The sequence below is a fragment of the Sceloporus occidentalis genome, unplaced genomic scaffold (genome assembly GCF_023333645.1).
Source record: "Sceloporus occidentalis isolate IW3139 unplaced genomic scaffold, rSceOcc1.0.p SCAF_4, whole genome shotgun sequence".
In the NCBI taxonomy this organism is placed as follows: domain Eukaryota; kingdom Metazoa; phylum Chordata; class Lepidosauria; order Squamata; family Phrynosomatidae; genus Sceloporus; species Sceloporus occidentalis.
This window is the reverse complement of record NW_028316984.1, coordinates 46074147-46095826: the sequence shown is the minus strand read 5'-3', so window position 1 is coordinate 46095826 and position 21680 is coordinate 46074147. Positions and strand designations below refer to the sequence as shown.

The following is a 21680-nucleotide window of genomic DNA, read 5'->3' as shown; positions in this document are numbered from 1 at the left end:
ATCCATAGTTTTGGCCCCAGAACATGCCCTCGACTTATATATGAGGTCGACTTATAGTCAAGTATATATGGTAGATAAAAGATAGAAAGATATTGGGGGGGGGGGGGGAATTTAGATTTCACCTGAGTTCCTTGTAAAAAAAGGATGGGATAAAAATATATAATAAATTATCATTATTATTTGTATCCTTTTTCCAGCGTCGCTAGCCACTAAGGAAAAGTTCATATTATTTTCTTCTCTGTCTCTTTCTTGCTATGGTTCTTTCTCTCTCTCTGACTGCTGATGGTGATGATCTGCATGCAAATATCGATCCTCCTCTCAAGTGGATTCATTTTCTTTTCCATTCCTGTTTTGCACTGTTGTTTCTAATATGGCTGGTGTAACTCTTGTAATGTTTGTATGTAATCACTAGGTGGTACTATTTGCATCACTACAACATTTACATATAGGAGAGATAACCCCCGTGCATTTCAAACAGCTTTACCCTTTCAAATTCTCTGTGGTAAAGGAGGAGAAACCATTACAGTTCTGTCAGAAGAAACTGCACTTGCATTATGCAAACAAGCATTCATCCTGAAGAGAAGCAGAATTTCAGTAAAAGGAGAGAATACTTGAAAATGCCACAAGAGGCATTTCTACCCGAACTCTTGGAATGCTACCAAATGCCCTGATTATTTGTGGCAATGTAACCTATGGATGGTATCTATGGACTAGATTCGTCTCAGTAGCAAACTTAGGTCAATCACACATGACCTTTTGTGAATGCTTACATTTTCCAAAAGCACCCAAGTTAGTTGCAACCTGATGAACTGGCAGGCTTCCAGTACCAACCAAACCAATCTTTGACCCAGCAGCCAAGAGCACTTGGAAGGTGGTTCCACGTTTTACCCATCTCATTTACTCAGTATTTACTCATTCCTTTGCATTCTTTCTGTGGGTGGTTCAGTAGCTGAGGCAAAGAGTGCCATTATTTTTCTGACTCTGGGCGGAAGGAGGACAAAGAATGAGGAAATGTTGTCACAGAATCATGCTGCAACAGTCATAGCACAGAGGAGCAGGGCCAACCTCTCTGATACTGAATACAGGCTTGTAAAGACTCAGATTTGCCACACTAAAAAGACATTGCACCTTGCAACTGCGTGGTATCCTGCATATACATTAAAAAGTAACAATGCTCATTAAATCAATTTTAATTCCTGAAATACATGGGGACTATCTCTCCCATGTATGAATGATGTCATGATGCAAACAGTCCCACCTAGTAACACAACCAAGTGTGGAGAAGTCAAAGAGGGATGCATAATTCTGCAAGGCACTGTAAATTGGGAATGGACAGAATATTTGAAAATATTTGATATTCTCAAATGAAAAAGGGATCTCCTGAGTGTCAGGAAATCCTGATGTGGAGAATCATGGACAGAAAAGAATCTTTGCAGTTTCTGTGCCAAAAATTCCATGAGCTTTTTTGCATTTTCTACACATAAATGTTATTCTTTGTGCAAAACATAATTTTCCTGTGGAGAAAACATAATTTTCTGTTCAGTAAACAACATTTCTGCATAGAAAATGCTGCTGTTTGCACACAACAATCTCCACATAGAGACTTTCTTTAAAATCCATTTGGGAAGGATTTTAAAATCCATCTGGGAAGGAGCATAATATATACGTTGTGTATAGACAACCCCAGACTCAATCCCTAACATCTTCTTTTAAAAGCTGTTCAGTACAACTGCTACCTATTTATTTATCCATTTCTATAATTTATATCCTCCTTTTCTCCCAGTACAGCATTCAAAGTGGCTTGCAGCCATTTAAAAACACAGTACAGAAATTTAAAGCACATTTTAACCTGTGTTTCACTTAAAGCACATCTGCTACTAATGGTGCTAGCTAGAATGATCAATGGTTTGACTATATAAGGCAATGTCTTATATGTTAAAGATTGATCACTGAAGGCGTCTAAGCTAAAACACAGTCTTTCAATGGTAAGGTTCAAGTCCAGGGGTCATCAGTGGAATCTCCAGTTAAAAGGTTCAGGCAATGGGATGAGGTGAAAAACCTTTGCATGAGACTCTGGACAGCTGGTACCTGAAGCAGACAGTATTAGGTTGCATCAGGAAAGAGCTGTTTTGAGGCAGCTTCTTACATTCTCATTCTTACCAACAGCATCCTCTCACAGGAAAAAAAAAAAACTAATTAAAATCCTCTGCATAATATAAGACAGTGTTCCCCAAAGATTGGTCTTCCAGGTTTTTGGACTTCAGCTCCCAGAAGCTCTAGCCAACTTGGCCAATATTCAGGAACTCTGGGACCTGAAATTCAAAATATCTGAAGGACCAAAGGTTGGGAACCACTGATATAAGGCAAAGAGTCCTATTCAAGTATTCAATATTTGTAAACATCAAAGTCAAGAGGAATGTGCATTTCAGATCCAATCCCACCATTTCCAATCTTCTTGTATTGATGGGGAAGGACTGCAATGGTTCTATAATTACACACATTCCCCATCAACACAGGAAAGTTGTGATTAAAACAGGCAGGGCAGAATATTCAGCCCCATTTGCTCCATGCTTACGAACACTGAACAAATTGAAAATGTCTATAGTTGAATACGTATACAGTTGTTCCTTTAGTAGGGAATAAAAATCATGCTATACAGCAGCTAATATATACTAAAAACAAAACAATTCAGCTCTGAAATTAGATGGCCATGTAAGAGGTCTGAAAAGAATGCTACTAAGGGTTGGGCTTTGGTGAGCCTTCCAAATAATGAAATGTCTTAGTGACAGGGCAACCACAGTCTATGCTTCTATACGTGCCTGGTTCTTACACAACCTATTTAGGAATGATGATGGAACACAGAGGTGGCCCAGCCATCATACACCAGTGTTGGGAGTCCCTTGGATAAGATCCATTAGATGTGGCAAATTTTTTCTCATGCTCCATTAATGGATGCTCTTTAGAAGGGGAAAAAGTAATGTATTGATCTTGTTTGCTGTTTTGCTCGCTTATTGTTGTTTGTCTGTTTATTTATTTACTGTTTTAAATTGTCATTTATTTTAATATGTTTTATATTGCAAATTGTTTAATTCTATTTTAAGGGGAGGGAGTGTTGAGGGGATATGATATGTGTACTTTTAATGTTGTAAGCTGCCCCGGTTGCCTGAGTGCAGAGGGGTGGGATATAAATAAATGTTGTTGTTGTTGTTATTATTATTCTGTTACAAAAATCATGAAGCCTGTGGTTTGTTTGCTTATGTTTTATTTTATTGGAGAATTTAACATCAATGGACACACAATGACAAATGCTGTGCCAAAAACAATGCCTCTGCCTCTGAAGATGCAATCATCTTGCTTCCTTTACAGAATTTTACTGGGAGTCTATACAAAGAAGTCTTCATGGGGAGTTACAGACAGAAAAAATATTTGGACTTCCAGTAAAATTGCATGAATGAACCAGGGAGACTGCATAATCAAAGCTTTATTTGAAAGTATCTGAAATCTATATAGAGATTCTATTTTTTCCTATTACTTCTTTAATATTTTTTCTTATCTCCCTCCCCTCTGCCCACACACAATTAAAGAAAACTGAAATGCCTACAAAGGGTCTCTTGATGCCATTCCTCCCGAAGAATCTTTGGTTATACAAGCCAAGAAAACAAAAGTTTTCCCAGTTATTTACCCCCCCCCCCCCAATTAACTATATCATCACAGGTTTGGATATATGATCTTGCGACCCTTTAGGCCTAGATTAAAATTTAAGGTGGCTACTGTATACCCGTCTATAAGTCTAAAAATTTAAGCCCAAAAACCCTAGGTCAGCTTTTTTACAAGTCAGTATGGTAATGTGATAGCAGCTCTTTCATGATTTCCCTATGCAGTGGGGAAGTAGGAAGAGTGCTGGGTGATTGATTGCTGTTAAATAAACAAACAGAGGCCCCTCCTGCTTGCGGTGGCTGCTGCTGTCTGGGGAGTGAAGGGTGAGACCAAAGTTGAAATGCTGACCCCAAAAGCCTCAGTTAGAGTTGCTGTTGCTGTGTCACACATACACACACTGAAGAAGCCTCCAAGTTTTACCCTTGACTTATCCATGGGTCATGGCAGAATCCATAATTTTGGCTCCAAAACTTGCCCTTGACTATACATGAGGTCAACTTATAGTTGAGTATATAGGGTAAATCATCTTGAGGTATAATTCTATGGTGTTATATAGGGAGCACCAAGAGCTTAATTGAAAAAATGAATTTTGTATCATAAAAATGAAGTTCTATTTTCTTTTATGTGCTTTTATGTGAAGAGGGAAGTGACATTTTTAATCCCGATTTACAGATCTATAACTTCATATAACTTCTTGCTTCTTTAGCATATTATGACCTAACTCCTATTGTTATTTCTGACTACAGTAATAGACCCATACATTCAACAGGATTTATCTATCTGTTGACTCACCATTCAACAACTTATTAAACACACTTATTCAAATTGGGAGTAACCAACAGGATTTCAGTTTGTGTCTCCTATACACAAGCATTAGGGGGAAAGGGTTTGCCCTACTTTTTGCAGTTTTAATGAATGCTTTTAGAGCATTACTTTTTTAAAAATGTAATTTTCCATGGCACATATGAGCATTAATATGGTAGTTTAAGAAAACTTTGTAATATAATGTCTAACGTGTTGAAGTAGGACTGGGGAGAACAAGGTTCAAACTCCTGCTTGGTCATGAATTTCATTGCCAGCCTAACCTGCCTCACAGAATTGTTGCTGCTAAATTTATTTATACCACATCTATCCCCCCAAGATTAAGACTTTAGGTGGCTAACTGACATTTCCTTTAAAGCTTTATGATAATACTGAAGAGGAAATAACTACCTGCAGGTCTTTAGCAGAAAATGGGCCCCATAAACATGTTAAGTAAATAAAGAATTCTGGTATACTGAAAGTGATAATAAAACAGACTAAATAAAACACTGCCTTTTTGAATCATCATGGAATTTTTCAAACTATTGCCAAATAATAAGTCTTTGGTTACATAATAGGAAAGTCATTTGGGGGAGGGGGCAGCTATATCTGTTTTGAGTTGTTTGTTGCTATTGTTGTTAGTTCACTTTGCTTTTGTTTGTTTGCTTTCTGCAAGCATCCTACATGATCATTTCCCCCATTTCTCATGATTTTTTTAACATACTGGAGCAATTGCACAAATCTCATGGGGAAAAGTCTCTCAAAGAAAATTGCACATAACGGATATACATACACACCTCTAAAACATAAGTAACAGCTATCCAATTGGTATGGCAAATGGCTGAGAGGAATACCTGGAGATTAACCTTTATTATCCTGTTTTAGGTAATAAATGGTTTAATATGTCTTTAGTTTTTTAAGTTTATTGTTGCTGTTTTTAACCCTTCTGCATTTATTTTATTGTACACCGGCCTGAACTCCTTAGATATAATGCAAGATATAAATATTTTATTTAACTGATTGATTGATTTGTGAAAAGAACCGGAGAAAAGACAAGGCCAGGTGTACTGAATGTGATGGCAATAAAAAGGCTACTTCTCATCTGTGCTAGCTACACATACAGAACAACTGGAACAACTCAACATTGTGTATTTTTATTTACCAGATCATTTAATTTCTGCCCTTCTTCCAAAGAGCTCAAGGAACTCTTCTTTCCCCACATATATCCTTATAATAAGCCTTTGCAACAAGCTGACACAGAATAGCTGGCTGAAGGACACTGAGTGAGTTCTCTGACTCAGTGGGAACTGGAGGTGGAACCTCCCAGCCACAGTTCACTCTCCTTAATCAGATGCTCAGTGAAGCATGCAGAAAAACCTCCAGTCAGTATTGCATCTGAAATCAAGAGTGTACTGTGACTATGGTGTCAGTAGAGCCATCCAGCTACAGTCAAAGACTCCATGTGGCAGAACGAGCAGAAGGACCCTCTGCCTGAAAAACAGTAAGGCTTATTTTCTACTTTCCGGGGCAATTCCACACTACACAATTATAGTGTAGTGTTACCCACTTTGACTGCCATGGCTGCATCCTAGTTTGGTCAGAGACCCCAGAGAAGTTGTCTGGCTGAGAGTCCTAAATGCCCCTAAATGCCCTGAATGCCCCTAAATTCCAGGACTCCGTAAGATGAAACCACAATAAGTGCAATCATTGCACCGTAATGGCGTACTGTGAAAGAGTCCAGGATGAAAGTGAAGTAATACATATAATGACTAGAGCTTCCTCTCTCCATCCCTTGACCCAAATAAGAGCAGGAAGTCGAAAGTTTAAAATAACATATATGTATCATTGGTTACTACAGTGGCATCTTTCCATGTAAGATCTTTCAAGTTCCCAAGTTTGCTAAGTAAATATAGTTATCACAGGAATCGCTGTTCACACAGACCATGTTCACATGTATCAGCAATATTGCAAAAGAATACAGCATTACCTGACATGTCTTTTTATATTGTATTACATCTTTTGTAGTTTTACATGATATTAGGGCCGAAACAGACTGAAGAAATAATCCACCTTGAGACCACTTTAACTGCCCTGGTTCAATGCTAGGGGGGTATCTCAAGAAACCAGGATGTATGACTAAAGAACTTTAAACTGAGCTAAATTTTAAATGGGTCAAGTATAAGAAATGGTAAATGGGGGAAATCACCCAAGAGGAATTCAAACAAATAGCTAGCATGTGTAGCAATAAAGTCAGAAAAGCTAAAGCTCAAAATGATCTCTGGCTTGCTAGAGAGTTTAAGAACAATAAAAAGGGCTTTTTTTGGGTATGTCTGCAGCAAAAGGAAGAAGAAAATGGTAGGGCGACTACGCAGGGAAGATGGCAAAACAGGGGACAGAGAAAAGGCAGAACTACTCAACAGTTTCTTTGCCCCAGTCTTCTCAGAAAAGGAAAAGAGTGCTCAGCCTGAACAAAATGGAGCAGGGGACACAACAGGGGAAATGCAGCACAGAATAAGTAAAGAGGTAGTACAGGAATACCTGGTTAATCTAAATGAATTTAAGTCTCCAAGACCAGATGAATTACATCCAAGGGTATTAAAAGAACTGGCAAATGTAATCTCAGAGCCATTGGCAATCATATTTGAGAACTTCTGGAGAACAGGAGAAGTCCCAACAAACTGGACGAGGGCAAACGTTGTCCCCATCTTCAAAAAGAGGAAAAATTGGATCCCAACAATAATTGTCCAGTTAGTCTGACATTAATACCAGGAAAGATTCATTAAACAAAGGAGTTTATCGTATTAGCGCTGAAATGGGCCCAGTGCGTTCTAAACATGTGCGCGCGCAGGTGCACACAGAATGAGATGGGGCCAAGAACCCCATATTGCTGCACAGTGGAATGCCGCCTTTGCTGCCGGGCGTTCCAATTGCGTCCCTATTCCGTCCCAGAGGGTGCCATTTCTGAGAATGCTTTAGAACAGTTTCAGGGCCAGTACAATAAACTCCAAAGAGTCAGTGCACATTTAGAAGGGAATGCCCTAATCACAAAAACTCAGCATGGGTTTCAGACAAACAAGTCATGCCAGACTAATCTGATCTCATTTTTGATAAAATTAATAGTTTAGTAGATGAAGGGAATGCTGTAGATATCACATATCTTGATTTCAGTAAGGGCTTTGATAAGATCTCCCATGACACTCTTGCAAACAAGCTAGTAAAATGTGGGTTAGACAATGCAACTGTTAAATGGATTTGTAATTGGTTGACTGGCAAAACCAAAGGGTGCTCAGCAATGGCACCTCCTCATCTTGGAGAGAATTGACCAGTGGGGTGCCATAGGGTTCTGTCTGGGCCCAGTGATATTTAACATCTTTATCAACGACTTAGATGAAAAAATAGGGGGCAAGCTCATCAAATTTGCAGATGACACCAAATTAGGAAGAGTAGCTAATACCCTAGAGGACAAGATCAAAATTCAAAATGACCTTAATAGATTAGAAAGCTGGGCTAAAGGTAACAAAATGAATTTCAACACAGAGAAATGTAAGGTACTGCATTTAGGGCAGAAAAATGAAATGCATAGACATAGGATTAAGGACACCTGGCTTAAGGAGCCTACATGTGAAAGGGATTAGGAGTCCTAGTAGACCACAAGTTGAATGTGAGTCAACAATGTGTTGAGGCAGCTAAAAAAGCCAATGCAATTCTAGGCGGCATCAATAGAAGCATAGTGTCTCGTCTAGATCAAGGGAAGTAATAGTGCCACTCTGTTCTATTTTGGTCAAGCCTCACCTGGAATACTGTGTCGAGTTCTGGGCAGCACAATTCAAAAAGAATATGGACAAGCTGGAGTATGTCCAAAGGAGGGTAAACGACCTGGAAACCATGCCCTATGAGGAGAGACTTAAGGAGCTGGGTAAGTTTAGCCTGGAGAAGAGACAGTAAAGAGGTGATATGATAGCCTTGTTAAAATATTTAAACGGATGTCATATTTAGGATGGAGCAAGCTTGTTTTCTGCTGCTCCAGAGAAAAGGACCCGGCACAATGGATGCAAGCTATAGGAAAAGAGATTCACTTAAACATTAGGAAGAACATGTTGATGGTAAGAGCTGTTTGACAGTGGAACACACTCCCTCAGGGAGTGTGGAGTCTCCTTCTTTGGAGGTCTTTAAACAGAGGCTCGATAACCATCTGTCAGGGATGCTTTGATTCTGAGTTTCTGCATGGCAGAGGTTTGGACTGGATTGCCCTTGTGATCTCTTCCAACTCTATGATTTGATTCTGTGATTCTACTAATTCTGGGAATTGTAGTTTTGTGAGGCGTTGAGCTTTCTCTGTTAGAGAGCTCTGGTGTCACAACAAACTACAGTTCCCAAAATTTCCTAGCACTGAGCCAGGACAGTTAAAGTGGTCACAAACTGGATTATTTCTGCAATCTGTTTTGGCCCAAACTTGCCCCTCCTCAAAATTTGCACTAACTAGTGTAAATTCTACATCAAGTGCCAAAAAACGATGATTATCAAATATATTCTATACAAACACAGTAGGTCAGTTTATAGAGGTAATTCAGCTCTGTCTCAAAACCGATCCTTGGAAAGCTCATAATGCAGACACTTCAGCTTTATATTCAACCTCCCAGAATGTATAAATCCAGTATGAAGTACATTAAGAGGCAGATGAATCAGGAAAAGTGATCATGGAGACAAGCACTAAAATATTTTCTCAGTTCTAACAGTAATTTTAAGATGAGTCAAGCTGGAATATCAAGCACAATTTTGTCACACTTGCATAGACTCATAAAAATAACACTGTATAACATGAAAACACTCCAGTCACACTCCTGAAAATACTTTTCTCAGAAATGCAAGGAAGATTCGAACATGGCTTGGAAACAAGAAATACTAATTTTAAAATATGCATTTAACAAACACAAGCAGTATGTTCAAAATGGAATACATTCCTGGCGTGTCCTCAAAGCAAGTCGTATGACAGCATGGTGAATTATACTGATTTCCTTCTTTCCTCCAACTCATTATCTTTTTGTTTCCTGATACATTAATATTCTGGCTAGAGATGAATATTTGTATTTCCTTTCATTTTTCGGTTTTAGTTTTTGTTCCCATTTAAAGGTGCCAGCTTTCTGCATGCATGTTTTGCATAATGAAATTTAATACAAAACTACATTGCTTAAGACTCTTGACTTACATTATAATAGGTTGAATATTTTTCAGCAAAGCTTTTGAAATTCTACTAGCCAGTACATAGATAAATGATTGAAAGTATTACCCAAAAGGCCAGCATCCATTTCGACAGTGCTGGTGTCTTAGTAACAAGAAATGATAAAGGCAAATGCCTTTATTAATATTAATGAATTTTGTGCTGCACTATAATAAGTCTTTTCAAAAGAACTAAAAGGGATAAATACTTAACTAATGCCTTAAACATAAAACACTGGTGAAAAAAATCATCTGCAAAGAAAGAAAGGGAACAAAATTGCCCAACCACCCTTCCTCAACAAGTAGCTTCATATTTAAAATAGTAGCGATATGAAGGTGTTCTTTAGGGGACGATCTCTATAAGGCAGTTCTCACAACTATATAAAAGCAGAAAAGTGATATATTTTACTGAGGTAACTGGGCTGACATGAGGGAAAGCTGATTTCCATTATTTCTCTCATTACCCAACATAACACAAAAGTAACACTCAAAACCATGCATGTGGTTTCCCCTAAAACACTAATCTTTGAACAGCTTGTTGCAACATGTCTTTCAAATATTAGATTCATGAGATTTTGTACTGGCAAATGTGCTTTCTGTGTTAAAACTGAGAAGAGTGTCTCATCATCAAGAATGGCTGCAGACTAAATTTGTTGTTGTTAACTGCCCTCAAATTGATCTCGACCCATAACAACCCTATGGTTGAGACATCTCCAAGACCCGCTGTCCTCCACTGCCCTGCTTAGGTCCTGTAAACTCATATCCATGACCTCCATAATAGAGTCCCATCCATCTAGCATGTGGCCTTCCTCCCTTCCTACTTCCCTCCACCTTTCCCAGCATTATTGTCTTTTCCAATGAGTCCTCCCTTCTCATGATTTGTCCAAAGTATGACAGACTAAATAATGGTCCCCTTTTAAATTAACATTTGAGGTAATTTGGTATGATATTTGAAGCCTGGGGGGATCTAAATGTACTACCTAAACATAAGAAGAAAGCATCAAGACATAATGTAATAACTGAAATATGTAACTTCAGATATCAAATCACAGACACAGACACATAAAGTTGAATGTTAGGAAGCATTGGTACTAGACAGTCACCATATAAATTCTCCATCTTAATGGGCTTTTGCAGTTGATTCTGTAACATAACTGTGAATTTTATAAGTTCATTTCACTTCAAGGCCTCTTAGTTCCATCTTAACAGGTTCAGAATCTTGCTGTAAAACTGAATAATTATCTAATCAACAGACTTTGCTGTGAAGCTAATGCTCTGATCCATGTAATTCATTTCCATACAGATCTACTTCAGACATGATGCCAAATTATGGGGTGACCTTGTATGACTATGCATGAAAGCATCTTGGGCTTACATGCAAAAGTCACAAGGTTCAACACCCAACTTCTCCATGTAAAATTGGTGCAGGGGTCTTGTCAGAAATTCCAAACAGCCCTTGCCTGTTATTAATAAGCTAGTTATAAAATATAGTACACCCTTCCTATCTCCAGGGGTTTGGTTCTGTCTCCCCCCCCCCCCCGGTGAATGAGAAAAAACACACATGATCAAGCCCCATTACAGTCAATGGGCAGCATCGTGACAACAATGGGGTGGGGCAATCCACCGACACTTGAGTCTGCAGATGGCTAGTTAGTCAATATGGTGGGCCTATTGTACTGTTTATCTTAGGATAACCTCTTGTTTTATCCTATTCACTTATTTGAATCCTTTAATTAAAAAATGCTCTAAAGTTGACTACATATTATACCTTCCCATATGACTACTTTCACTACTTGCCAAATTATTTGTGCATACTATAAGCTTTTAAAAAATAGGAATGGGAGACTGTAGGAAAATAATTCCCTCCCATACAAGTAGACACCACAGATCTGGATTTGAGAGCCTGATACCTCTTGGTAGTCCTTAACTAGAGCAGACACATTGAATGATGAGTCAACACTAATGTAAATCTAGTGGTTTGGATTTCATAGAATCATGGAGGTGGATGAGACCAAAAGGGCCATCCAGTCCAACCCCCCTGTCATGCAGGAACTCTCAATCAAAGCACACACACACCCAAACACACCCTGACAGATGGCCATCCAGCCTCTGTTTAAAGACCTCCAAGGAAGGAGATTCTACCACTCTCCGAGGGAGTGTGTTCCACTGTCAAATACCCTTTACTGTCAGGAAGTTCCTCCTAATGTTAATAATAATAATAATATGTTTTATTTATAGACCGCTATTCCGCAATGATCATAGCGGTGTACAGTAAAAATCTTAATGCAATACAAATACAAGGTGACAAAGGAGGGAGAAGTCTCGTCCTTCAGGCAGTCCCTGATGTTGCTGGGTCTGCCTGATGACTCCCTCTGAGGCCGAGATGACAGTTGAGGAGGGAGGGGCCTCTTCCTTCAGGCAGTCCCTGATGTTACTGCGTCTGCCTGATGACTCCCTCTGAGGCCGAGATGACAGTTGAGGAGGGAGGGGCCTCTTCCTTCAGACAGTCTCTGATGTTACTGGGTCTGCCTGATGACTCCCTCTGAGGCCAAGATGACAGTTGAGGAGAGAGGGGCCTCTTCCTTCAGGCAGTCCCTGATGTTGCTGGGTCTGCCTGATCGCTCCCTCTGAGGCCGAGATGACAGTTGAGGAGGGAGGGGCCTCTTCCTTCAGGCAGTCCAAGATGTTGCTGGTCTGCCTGATGGCTCCCTCTGAGGCCAAGATGACAGTTGAGGTGGAACCTCTTTTCCTGTAGCTTGCATCCATTGTTCCAGGTCCTATTCCCTGGAGCAGCAGAAAACAAGCTTGCTCCATCCTCAATATGACATCCCTTCAAATATTTAAACAAGGCTATCATATCAATTAGATTTCATTGGGTTTATTTCAGTTGGAATTACCAATAACATTTTGGTCTTGAGACGTGATGGCAGGGGTAGTTAATTATAGCTAGTGAGGCTTGAAATACAGTCATAGCAAATAATATCTCTGGTATATGCCTAAGAATGGGTCATATTGGCAAACTACAACTTACACTTATTCTGCAAACCATGACTGGAAACCAAGATCAACCAGTTGTATCTAAACCATTGAACAGTACTTTTAGGAGCCAACTATGAGCCAACTTAAATTGAAGTATGTCATATCATGTTTACTTTAATATTACTAAAAAGATATACCTTGAAACTCAAACATTACCTCTGAAGCATTAGCATGGAATTCACTAATTACTTGTTATAAACAGTTCTGATTTGGTTACAACTTATTTCACAAAATTCTGATTCAGATGTTAATTACTTAGCAGGGACCTGTTTTAAGGCTCATTTCAATACATCATTCCATCTGCAGAAGAGATTATACATGTAGGTAGGCTTCACAGGGCCATTTGCAGCCATGGCTTATAAGATGAATCAGACCTCTGCGAAGTTCTACCAAAGTTTGTGGGAATAGTCAAACCCTGCTCTGGAGTAAGTGGCTTATGATTCAAACTTGTAATTATGAAAAATACTATTGAAAATGTATATGTAATGTAATTACTGTACTCTAATAACAGGCAATTAGAAGAGTATTTTTCCAAAGTCACATTATATAGCTACTGTATAGCTGATTTTAGAGTATATACAGATAACATATTATCTGTAATACAATCTATTTGGCACAACACCCAGACTTTGAATCTGAGCTCAGTCTCTGTCTTGGGATTTGTGTGGTAGAGGTACTGAAGTTTATTACAAGTCTGCTTAATAGACTATTGATTACTGCAAAGAAAATAATTATATTGAATTGGAGGAAACCTGATCCTCTCTAATTGCAAACTGAGAAGAAGGTGTTTTCGACTTTACATCACTAGCAACAATAACTGCTAATACTGTATAAGATAAATAGTCAATTATATAAGTAGATTTTATTTTTTGCACTTTACACATTGGGACCAATAAACTAACAATTTATCATGTGCTTTTCAAAGGTCATTTAACAGTGAGACAAAGAGCCGATCAGAAAGAGAAGAAGACGATTACATTCCCTCTTTATACTGGAATATCTTGCAAATGTGGTATTTACTAGATGTTATTGAACCATTCAGAGTGAAAAACAATTGCATAGGTGTTGCTACAGGACTAAAGCAATGAAGCATAGACATCCCAATGGCTTGCTATTGTTCGGAGACATAACTAAATATTTGAATATGCTCTTTGCAACACTATGCAGCCTGACAAAGGAACGTGTAAAACCCCCTGCCAAGTGTATTCCAAATGTGTTATGCCAACTTAGATCAGTAATTAAAAAAAAAAAAAAACCATCTGTCACACAAACACACTGTAGCCCAAATGGAGCATTCTATCCACAGAATTAAGGCAACTGGACCACATTTGCTTGTCTATACCCATGCCAACCCATCTCCTTCTAGAATCATATAATCATAGAGTTGGAAGAGACCACAAGAGCCATCCAATCCAACCCTCTGCCAAGCAGGAACTCACAATCAAAGCACCCCTGACAGATGGCCATCCAACCTCTGTTTAAAGACTACCAAGGAGGGAGACTCCACCACACTCCAAGGGAGTGTGTTCCACTGTCAAACAGCTCTTACGATCAGGAAGTTCCTCCTAATGTTGAGGTAGAGTCTCTTTTCCTGTAGCTTGCATCCATTGTTCCTTGTCATGTACATGTCCTGTGCAATTAGGAACTATAAAGGAAACCTAAATGCATGCAACAGGCTTTCCTGAATAGGCATTTCTCCTGACACATGGCCAATGAAGTCTGGGCTCCAATGGCAATAGCAAGTACATTTCTATATCACTTATCAGTGCATTTAAGCACTCCCTAAGCGGTTTACAATGTGTAAGCTAATTGCCTCTAACAAACTGGGTACTCATTTTTGTGACCTATAGAAGGATGCAAGGCTTAGTAGACTCTGGAGCCATGCCTGGGATCAAACTCACAACCTTATGGCTGTGAATGACTGCAGTACTGGCGTTTAACTACTGTGCCACCAGGGCTCCAATAGTGAGTGTGTAGCCAATGACCATAGTTCCACTCTTTCCTTTATACACAACTTTGAATTGCATGTATCAAGCACCTTTTTATCACGCATATGGAGTAGCCAGATAACAACCCTATTCAGATCTTTACAAAAATGGTTAAAATCAATATATGATGCAAGGAGTGCATTATTATTAACCCCTCTGTCATGGCTTTCCACATGTGAAGAACAATATGGTATAGAGAACAGCATTATCTAGCCATGGAGCCTCTACTCAGAATTGGAAAAAACCCATATGGAAAGCCTCCATTCATAGTAAAAGGTTTCCAGACTGTCACGCTTCATGAGAGGAAACTGATAACGGAAGGATAAGGCTAGAATTTCCCTTTCTTCATGTACAGATGTTAACCATAACCTTTTCCCCCAAATGAATTTGCCTGAGTCTTACAATTTTGAGGGGATTGCTTTCTCCCTGTCCCCTCACCCATTCAGGCTCATGTGGTGAAGACATGGGAAAGAGGCTTTTCAGTGGCGGCTCCTGGACTATGTTATTCCCTCCCAAGAGAGGCTCAATTGGCTCCCTCTCTGCATTCTTTTCACCAGCAGGCAAAGACCTTCTTATGCAAAAAGATCTTTAGCCTTTGATTGGTTGGGGTAGAAGAATATGTAAAATATATGCTGTTTTTAATATGTAATATGTATTTAATGTGCTTTGAGTTGTTTTTACATTTATGCTTTAATTACATTAATTATATGCAATGCTTTTACATTTTTGGTCTCACATACTTACAGTTATTTTATTTTAATTCACATTGTAAACCATATGAGTCCCATATTGAGGGGAAGGAGAGATATAAATCAAACAAATAAACATTTTCTGTGAATGCCTGTATAGGCCTAGACAGGAGTGTTATTTGAGGGATGAATGCACCAGGCTCCTTGCTGTCTGCCTCCCTCAGTTGGAGACAAACATTTGCTATGAGGAGATTTTAGAATATTTTAGAAATTAGGACTCTAATGAGAATTATCTGGCAGCAGTTGGCCACTTCTGCTATAGGATGACTTGCCAACAATGATAAAAATTAGTGAGTATTCTTTACATCCCTACAGAGGACTCTTTAAAACAGACAATAAACCATGTGTTGAGGGGGTGAGACACAAAACTGGGGGTGGGGGAAAAAGAAGAATGACATGAGCATCCTGGACCAAAGTTTCATACAGACAGTACACCACAACACAACTTTTTATTAGATGCCCATCTTGTCTAAGAAAATGTGAAAAGAACAAGAATTCTGAAAAACACTGTCCTAAATTATTACTATTATATCATAGAAAATATATATTCATAACTGAAATCTGACAGATTTCAATAGTTTTTCAATAATTATGCAAAACCTTGTGTAGATTGATGTTATGCTGATGATGTAGTGATAAAATAGCTTTTTAAACAATCTGTCTCCCCTAGCATCTAGTCTGAAATCTTCTACATAAGAATCTTTCCAAAGAAGACGCTGCACTGAATTCAGATTTCATGATGTTATAAAAACATACTGTCACTGCAACTGTTCTGTGATTCATCCGTTATGCAAAATGTTCTTCTTTTATTGTTTTGGGGGTGTAATCATTGACTTACAGTTGCATTCTCCCTTTTCTAAAATGTGAGTGGGCCAACCAGGTTGGTGGGAGAGCAAACCATACATCCAGCTTTTCACTAGGACTTATGTAGCCAAGCAAGATCAGAGTGTGGTCAAGATGGCCAAAGTTACTAGTGAGGAAGAACACACACGCTAGGAGCAATTTACTTTCATCTGAGCCTACTTGGAAGATAATGTTTCTGCCCCCTCCTCTCCTCTTCCCCTACTGATTTAATTGAGTGCAAACTAATTCTGAACTTTGAACTAAGTTTGTAGCAACTAAAGTAAGGTGGTGCAAGACTTTTTAAAAGCAGCGAAAAACACTGAATGACAGAAGACTAACTGGGATTGTTGCTGCTGAATCAGGAACCACTGGAGGGTATAGCAATGTAGATGTATGAAAGAGATAGCCTGTAATTGGTTGGAGTACCAAAGTAGCTAAGAGACAGAGTTGTCTGGGATGCTGTGGGAGATCCAACTGATCTCACTTTGTTTCTGTGCCCAATGCTGAAATAATTGTATTAATGCAAAAATATACATCTACAGTACTTTCTCTGCAAAGCTGACCTGCACTTATCACCACTCAGAGAAGGGACAACACAAAATGTTAGGACAATTGCACTTGTCAGTCAGAACATTGTCAGTGAGCCAAATAATTTTTCTTATGATTTTGGCACATTGTCAAGAAAACAAAAACTACAAAAACTATTATCAACAAAATTTGATTTATTTATTTGCATAATTGTTAGACTGTTGATCATAAAATAATACCCAAGTGGTGTGTACAGGAAAAAAAAAGCTTTCAAAGTCTTCAAGCATCATGAGTCTTGATTTTATATAAAGAAATATGTCTCTGTCTAGGGGACTTTCTAGAGTCCTAGCAACCCTCCCTCTTTCTTTCTTTCACACAGTACTCTATTCAATTCTGAGTTTTCTACAATCTGTGAAAGCCCAAAGATACTACTGCACAACATACCCACCCTCACAATGCAACTTCATACACACAACTGCAACACTGGAGGCAGCTCTGCACATGCTTAAGAGCCATTTTGTTCCTAAATATTATGTCACATGTATCAGAATTAATCTCAAGCTTTTAAGAAAGATTCAGGGAGTTAAACCCCGGGGAGACCCTTCATAAATTAATTCCTGCACGGGAGGATAAAAGAACTTTTAGGGAATAAGTTGAAAAACTGTCAGATTTGCAAGACTTTGTAATATATGCAGCCATTATTTATATTATATTTAGCCCAAGTGGTTCATGGAGCTTCTATCACATTTCAGGTAACAAAACCAGTACATAGGTTTTTGTGGGTTTTTCGGGCTATGTGGCCATGTTCTAGAACTATGGATGCTGGCCATGAAAGCCTTCGACTTCACAAAACCAGTACAGTTAAAGTTCTTATCATGTTCCCAAACAGCATCCTTACCAGGATTTTGGTAGGTAGGTAGGTAGGTAGAGATATTAACAGAAGCTGGGATGGGGAAAGATAGGCATCAATAGGATTGGGGGGGGGGGTGAACTGCTGAGTAAAGATTGTTAACCATACAATTCCCCTGTTTTTTTATAACCAATCTTCCCGCCCCCAAAGCTGGTATTCTCCTGTTGAAAAGAAGCATGCAAGAATCCTTCTGGTGGCTGTACATTCTTGCCTAGAGAGAAAACAGTAAGGAGAGGACAATGTGAATTGTAGGAATGTTGTAGGGAACATTCAAATCATGTCTCCAACATGGGTCCTATAAATATTTATGAGACCACGGATCTTCCATGTTATATGAGGTCTGAAACTGAAATCACTCCTATGTGAGAAAATGGATTTATTTTGTGCTCCATTCATATTTACTTATAAGTAAGTAACGACATATCTATGGAGATATGTAATTATTAATAGTAACATTAAGTACAAAAATCACTTGAATTGCATCTGAGAGACTATCAGATCTGCCCACAAAGTTATGCTCAGTACAGTTTCAGATGTTGTAGCTGCCTACTGGCTGAAGAGCCCAAAATGAGTTAACTGTGGAGGAGAACCAATGTGAGCTCTCATTCTCCTGATATACCATGGAACACATTTGGTGTACTAAATTTCTGTCCGTTGGAAGCAAGAGAGAGAGAGACACACCCTGCTCAAAGCCAGCAGTGCTAAAGAAAATGCAACTCTTTTGTGCAGGATTCTCGACTACTCTCCTACCCCCATAGGATTGCTCTGTGAATGGGTATAGGAGGAATTTCAGTTTGTAATCACCTCGCTTTGGAAGGCTAATTTGCATGCATATTAAACACACAGTATGCAGCTAAGGTTTATTTTCTCTTTCAACTCACAAGGTAGTGTGTGAGACCCAGAACTACTCTAGTCCACCACATGTGAGAAGGGGATGTTTAAACTCCCTCCCAAATGATCATTCTCCCCACATTCATGCACTCTTCCTTCATGGAGTATTAAAAACAAGAGGGAGGGAGAGGAAACAGCTCAATGTGCAAATGGTATTTTCTTCTTCTCCTTCTCTCTCTTTTTCAGTCTTGCATGGGGGCGGGAGACAAATTTCAGGAACAACAAGGAGAGAGAAGGTCTAAACCTTTATCACCAACATTTACTGTGACATGTGGATACGGAGCTTGCACACCTACTTGTGAACATCATCAGTATGCAACACACACATACCCTCCAGCCGACAGGGGCAGTCCCAATTAATTCTCTGTTTCAGCTACTTTTAAAAATGTCCCAGTTTCTTTCTCCTCGTTCTATTTCCCCTTTCAATTCTAGCTTAATTTAATTGCTCCAAACAGAGTTTAAAGTGCCAAGTGGATTGCATTTAGCTAACTCAGTAGTTAGGACAGGAGACAAGAAGATGGAGTTCTGCTCTTCTCAGGAAGTTCAAGCAAAAGCGAACGGTTACAGCATCTCCTAGCTTGTGCATTCTTTCTCATTAATAACGTTTGCTATCTTTACCACACTCTTGATGCTATTTGGTCACACATGTACTGGTTTTGTTTGTGAAATGTTAGAGCATATTTAACACACCATGTGATTCAGCCCTTAGAGTCTAGATTAATTTTCCCTAGAAAAATCTTAAAACACACTTATTAGAATAAAAATGCACCACTTGGTACAGTCATGTTTTTGGAGTGCAGAATTGAACTAGACAGAAAGATCTACCCATGAGGACACAAGTCAGTTTCATACAGCAGACTAATGCTCACATTTAATTTTTACTCTGCTGAATAAAATGCAGGTTGTCTGAAGCACAGACATCTTCTTATTGTTACACTGCTGTTGTCATTTGAAGCCTTGCTAAAGTAAGCTTTGCAAGCCCCCATGCATCTGACCTGTGTTGGGCTCCCTTTGGGACATCACAAGTACAATGCAACAACTGGAAAAAAAGGGACAATTGTGCACCAGAGCACTTATTTTTGTTAATTCTTTACAATAATTCTATGGTTGCTTGAAGAGTCTATATTGATGACTCTGATTGACTTAGACTAGACTCGGCTTGAGATTTCTTTATTTTTAGTGACCAATTTGCTGGTGTCATTTACTTCAAGCATCATGCAAAACCCACCTCCAGAGCATGGGGTGCATTTCTCGAATGGGAAGAGCAAATGCATTATGAAATGAGTTTTGAGGCGGAAGGAGATTCTCTGATGTGTAGCAGAAACAGGCTGTCAACCAGACGTCAACCTTTGCCTCAGGCCCATTACTTAACATGTGTACTGTTCCCCTCTGAGAAACACATCATGCCTACTTTTTTTCTGTTAAAAGTTGGCTCCCAGTCTTAAGACTCAATTTGAGATTTGACTTGAAAGAATCTTGCAAAGACTTGAGGATCAACTTCAGACTTGGAATAAAAGACTTAACAACAACACCGTCTTTCACTCTGTGTGGCAAACATTCCACTTGATGGGGGTGCTACATAAAACACCATTGCTTTCCCTATCAAGCAAAAAATTCATTTTCAGTCAGGACTGGTGGCTTCCATACCAGTGAAGTGGCAAAACTACACCAAATTTTAGTCCAAACTTTCAGGGAGGTATCGAAGGTGCTGAACGCCACCCTCAACTAGATTTAGCTCCTTGGATAACTGATTTAATGTACATACTAAAAATAAAAAGCACATTCAGTTTTCACTGATATAGAAGATTTTCAGACCAGTGCTTACCCTGGAGTAAGCAGTGGTAAAACACTGCTAAAACGTTTAGGAAGCTCATGTGTCTGAAATGCAAAGTTTCAGTTGATAGGAAATTGCTGCTCCCTGAATGATTCAGGGATGCTGGAGGCAAGGGGACAATTCCCTGATGTTTAGGAAGCGCATCAGGCTTTCAGACACACATTCTTCCTACATGTTTTAGCAGTGTTTTACTAGTGCTTACTCCACAGTAAGCGCTGGTCTGAAAATCTTCTCAGAAGCCACCATGGCTTCCTTCACTCATGTAATCAGAAGTAATTGTCTTGAAACAATCTGTATGAAATTCATACACAATGCAGCATATTGCAAAATCGTGACAGTAAGGCACTATTTACCACAGGTGTTGATGGTAGAGTTTAGTGATGCAGCCCCAGTGGAAAGGCTACCTTTGGAAACTGCCAAAACAACAGACGATGATGAAGATGCAGGAGATGATGTAGCTGTTGTAGAGGAGGTCGCTGCTGTTGATGTTAACCGCTCTCCAGACTCCATATCTATATAGGGGAAATGGCAGAAGATGGATGGTTAATGGATATCAAATATTTCACTTAGTTCAGAAGTCCGAATTGGAAGTATGGTTGTGGCTCCAATCTAGTAATGTTTGTCACTCTGTTGGAAAAGAGGGTTTTTCATCTTCTTCCCACACATGCTCTCAGCTACTAAATTTGGTATCTGCGACAATCAGTGTGACTGTGCAAGGGAGACAAGCTCTACAGCCTTCATGAAACACACAGATCTCTGCTTTAGTACCATTTGATGTAGTAAAAGTCATTTCCCTAAATGTCAATAATAATGCACTTTACAAGTTATTTCACTGTAAGAGAATCTTACATTTGGCTTCACTTGCTAATGTAGCAAGTTCCCAGGCTCAAGAGCTTATTATTATTTTATTTTCATGTAAAATATTTGATACTTCATATCAGGGATGGGCAAAGTGCAGCCCATGGCCCACATGGGCCATGATGGAATTATTTCTACTTCATGGATCAGAGTCTGTGGAGAAAAAAAATGGAAAAACCACTTTTTCCTTTTTGCCCAAAGCCTCCTTTCCCCAAGAAAAACTGAAATTTTTCAAAATTGAAAAAAGTTTTTAAAAATGGATTATAGATTTAAAAACAACAACCAAGAATGATGAATAAAGTGCTTAAGAAAGTGTTGATCTAACTCCCCCCAAAATTATTTCCAAACACTATAAAACAGGACAC

General features: G+C 39.0%; 1 protein-coding gene across 19 annotated transcripts in view; it reads right to left on the bottom strand.

Moving 5' to 3' along the window:
• BAZ2B (bromodomain adjacent to zinc finger domain 2B) overlaps positions 1 to 21680 on the bottom strand; it is a 291030-nt gene that overhangs the window by 94522 nt on the left and 174828 nt on the right. For all 19 annotated transcript variants that reach the window (XM_089519924.1, XM_089519920.1, XM_089519932.1 and 16 more), the window contains one exon: positions 20811 to 20969. In XM_089519924.1, coding sequence (XP_089376050.1) covers positions 20811 to 20967 — 157 coding nt within the window. In that variant the 5' untranslated portion in view covers positions 20968 to 20969. The remainder of the gene's footprint in view (positions 1 to 20810; positions 20970 to 21680) is intronic.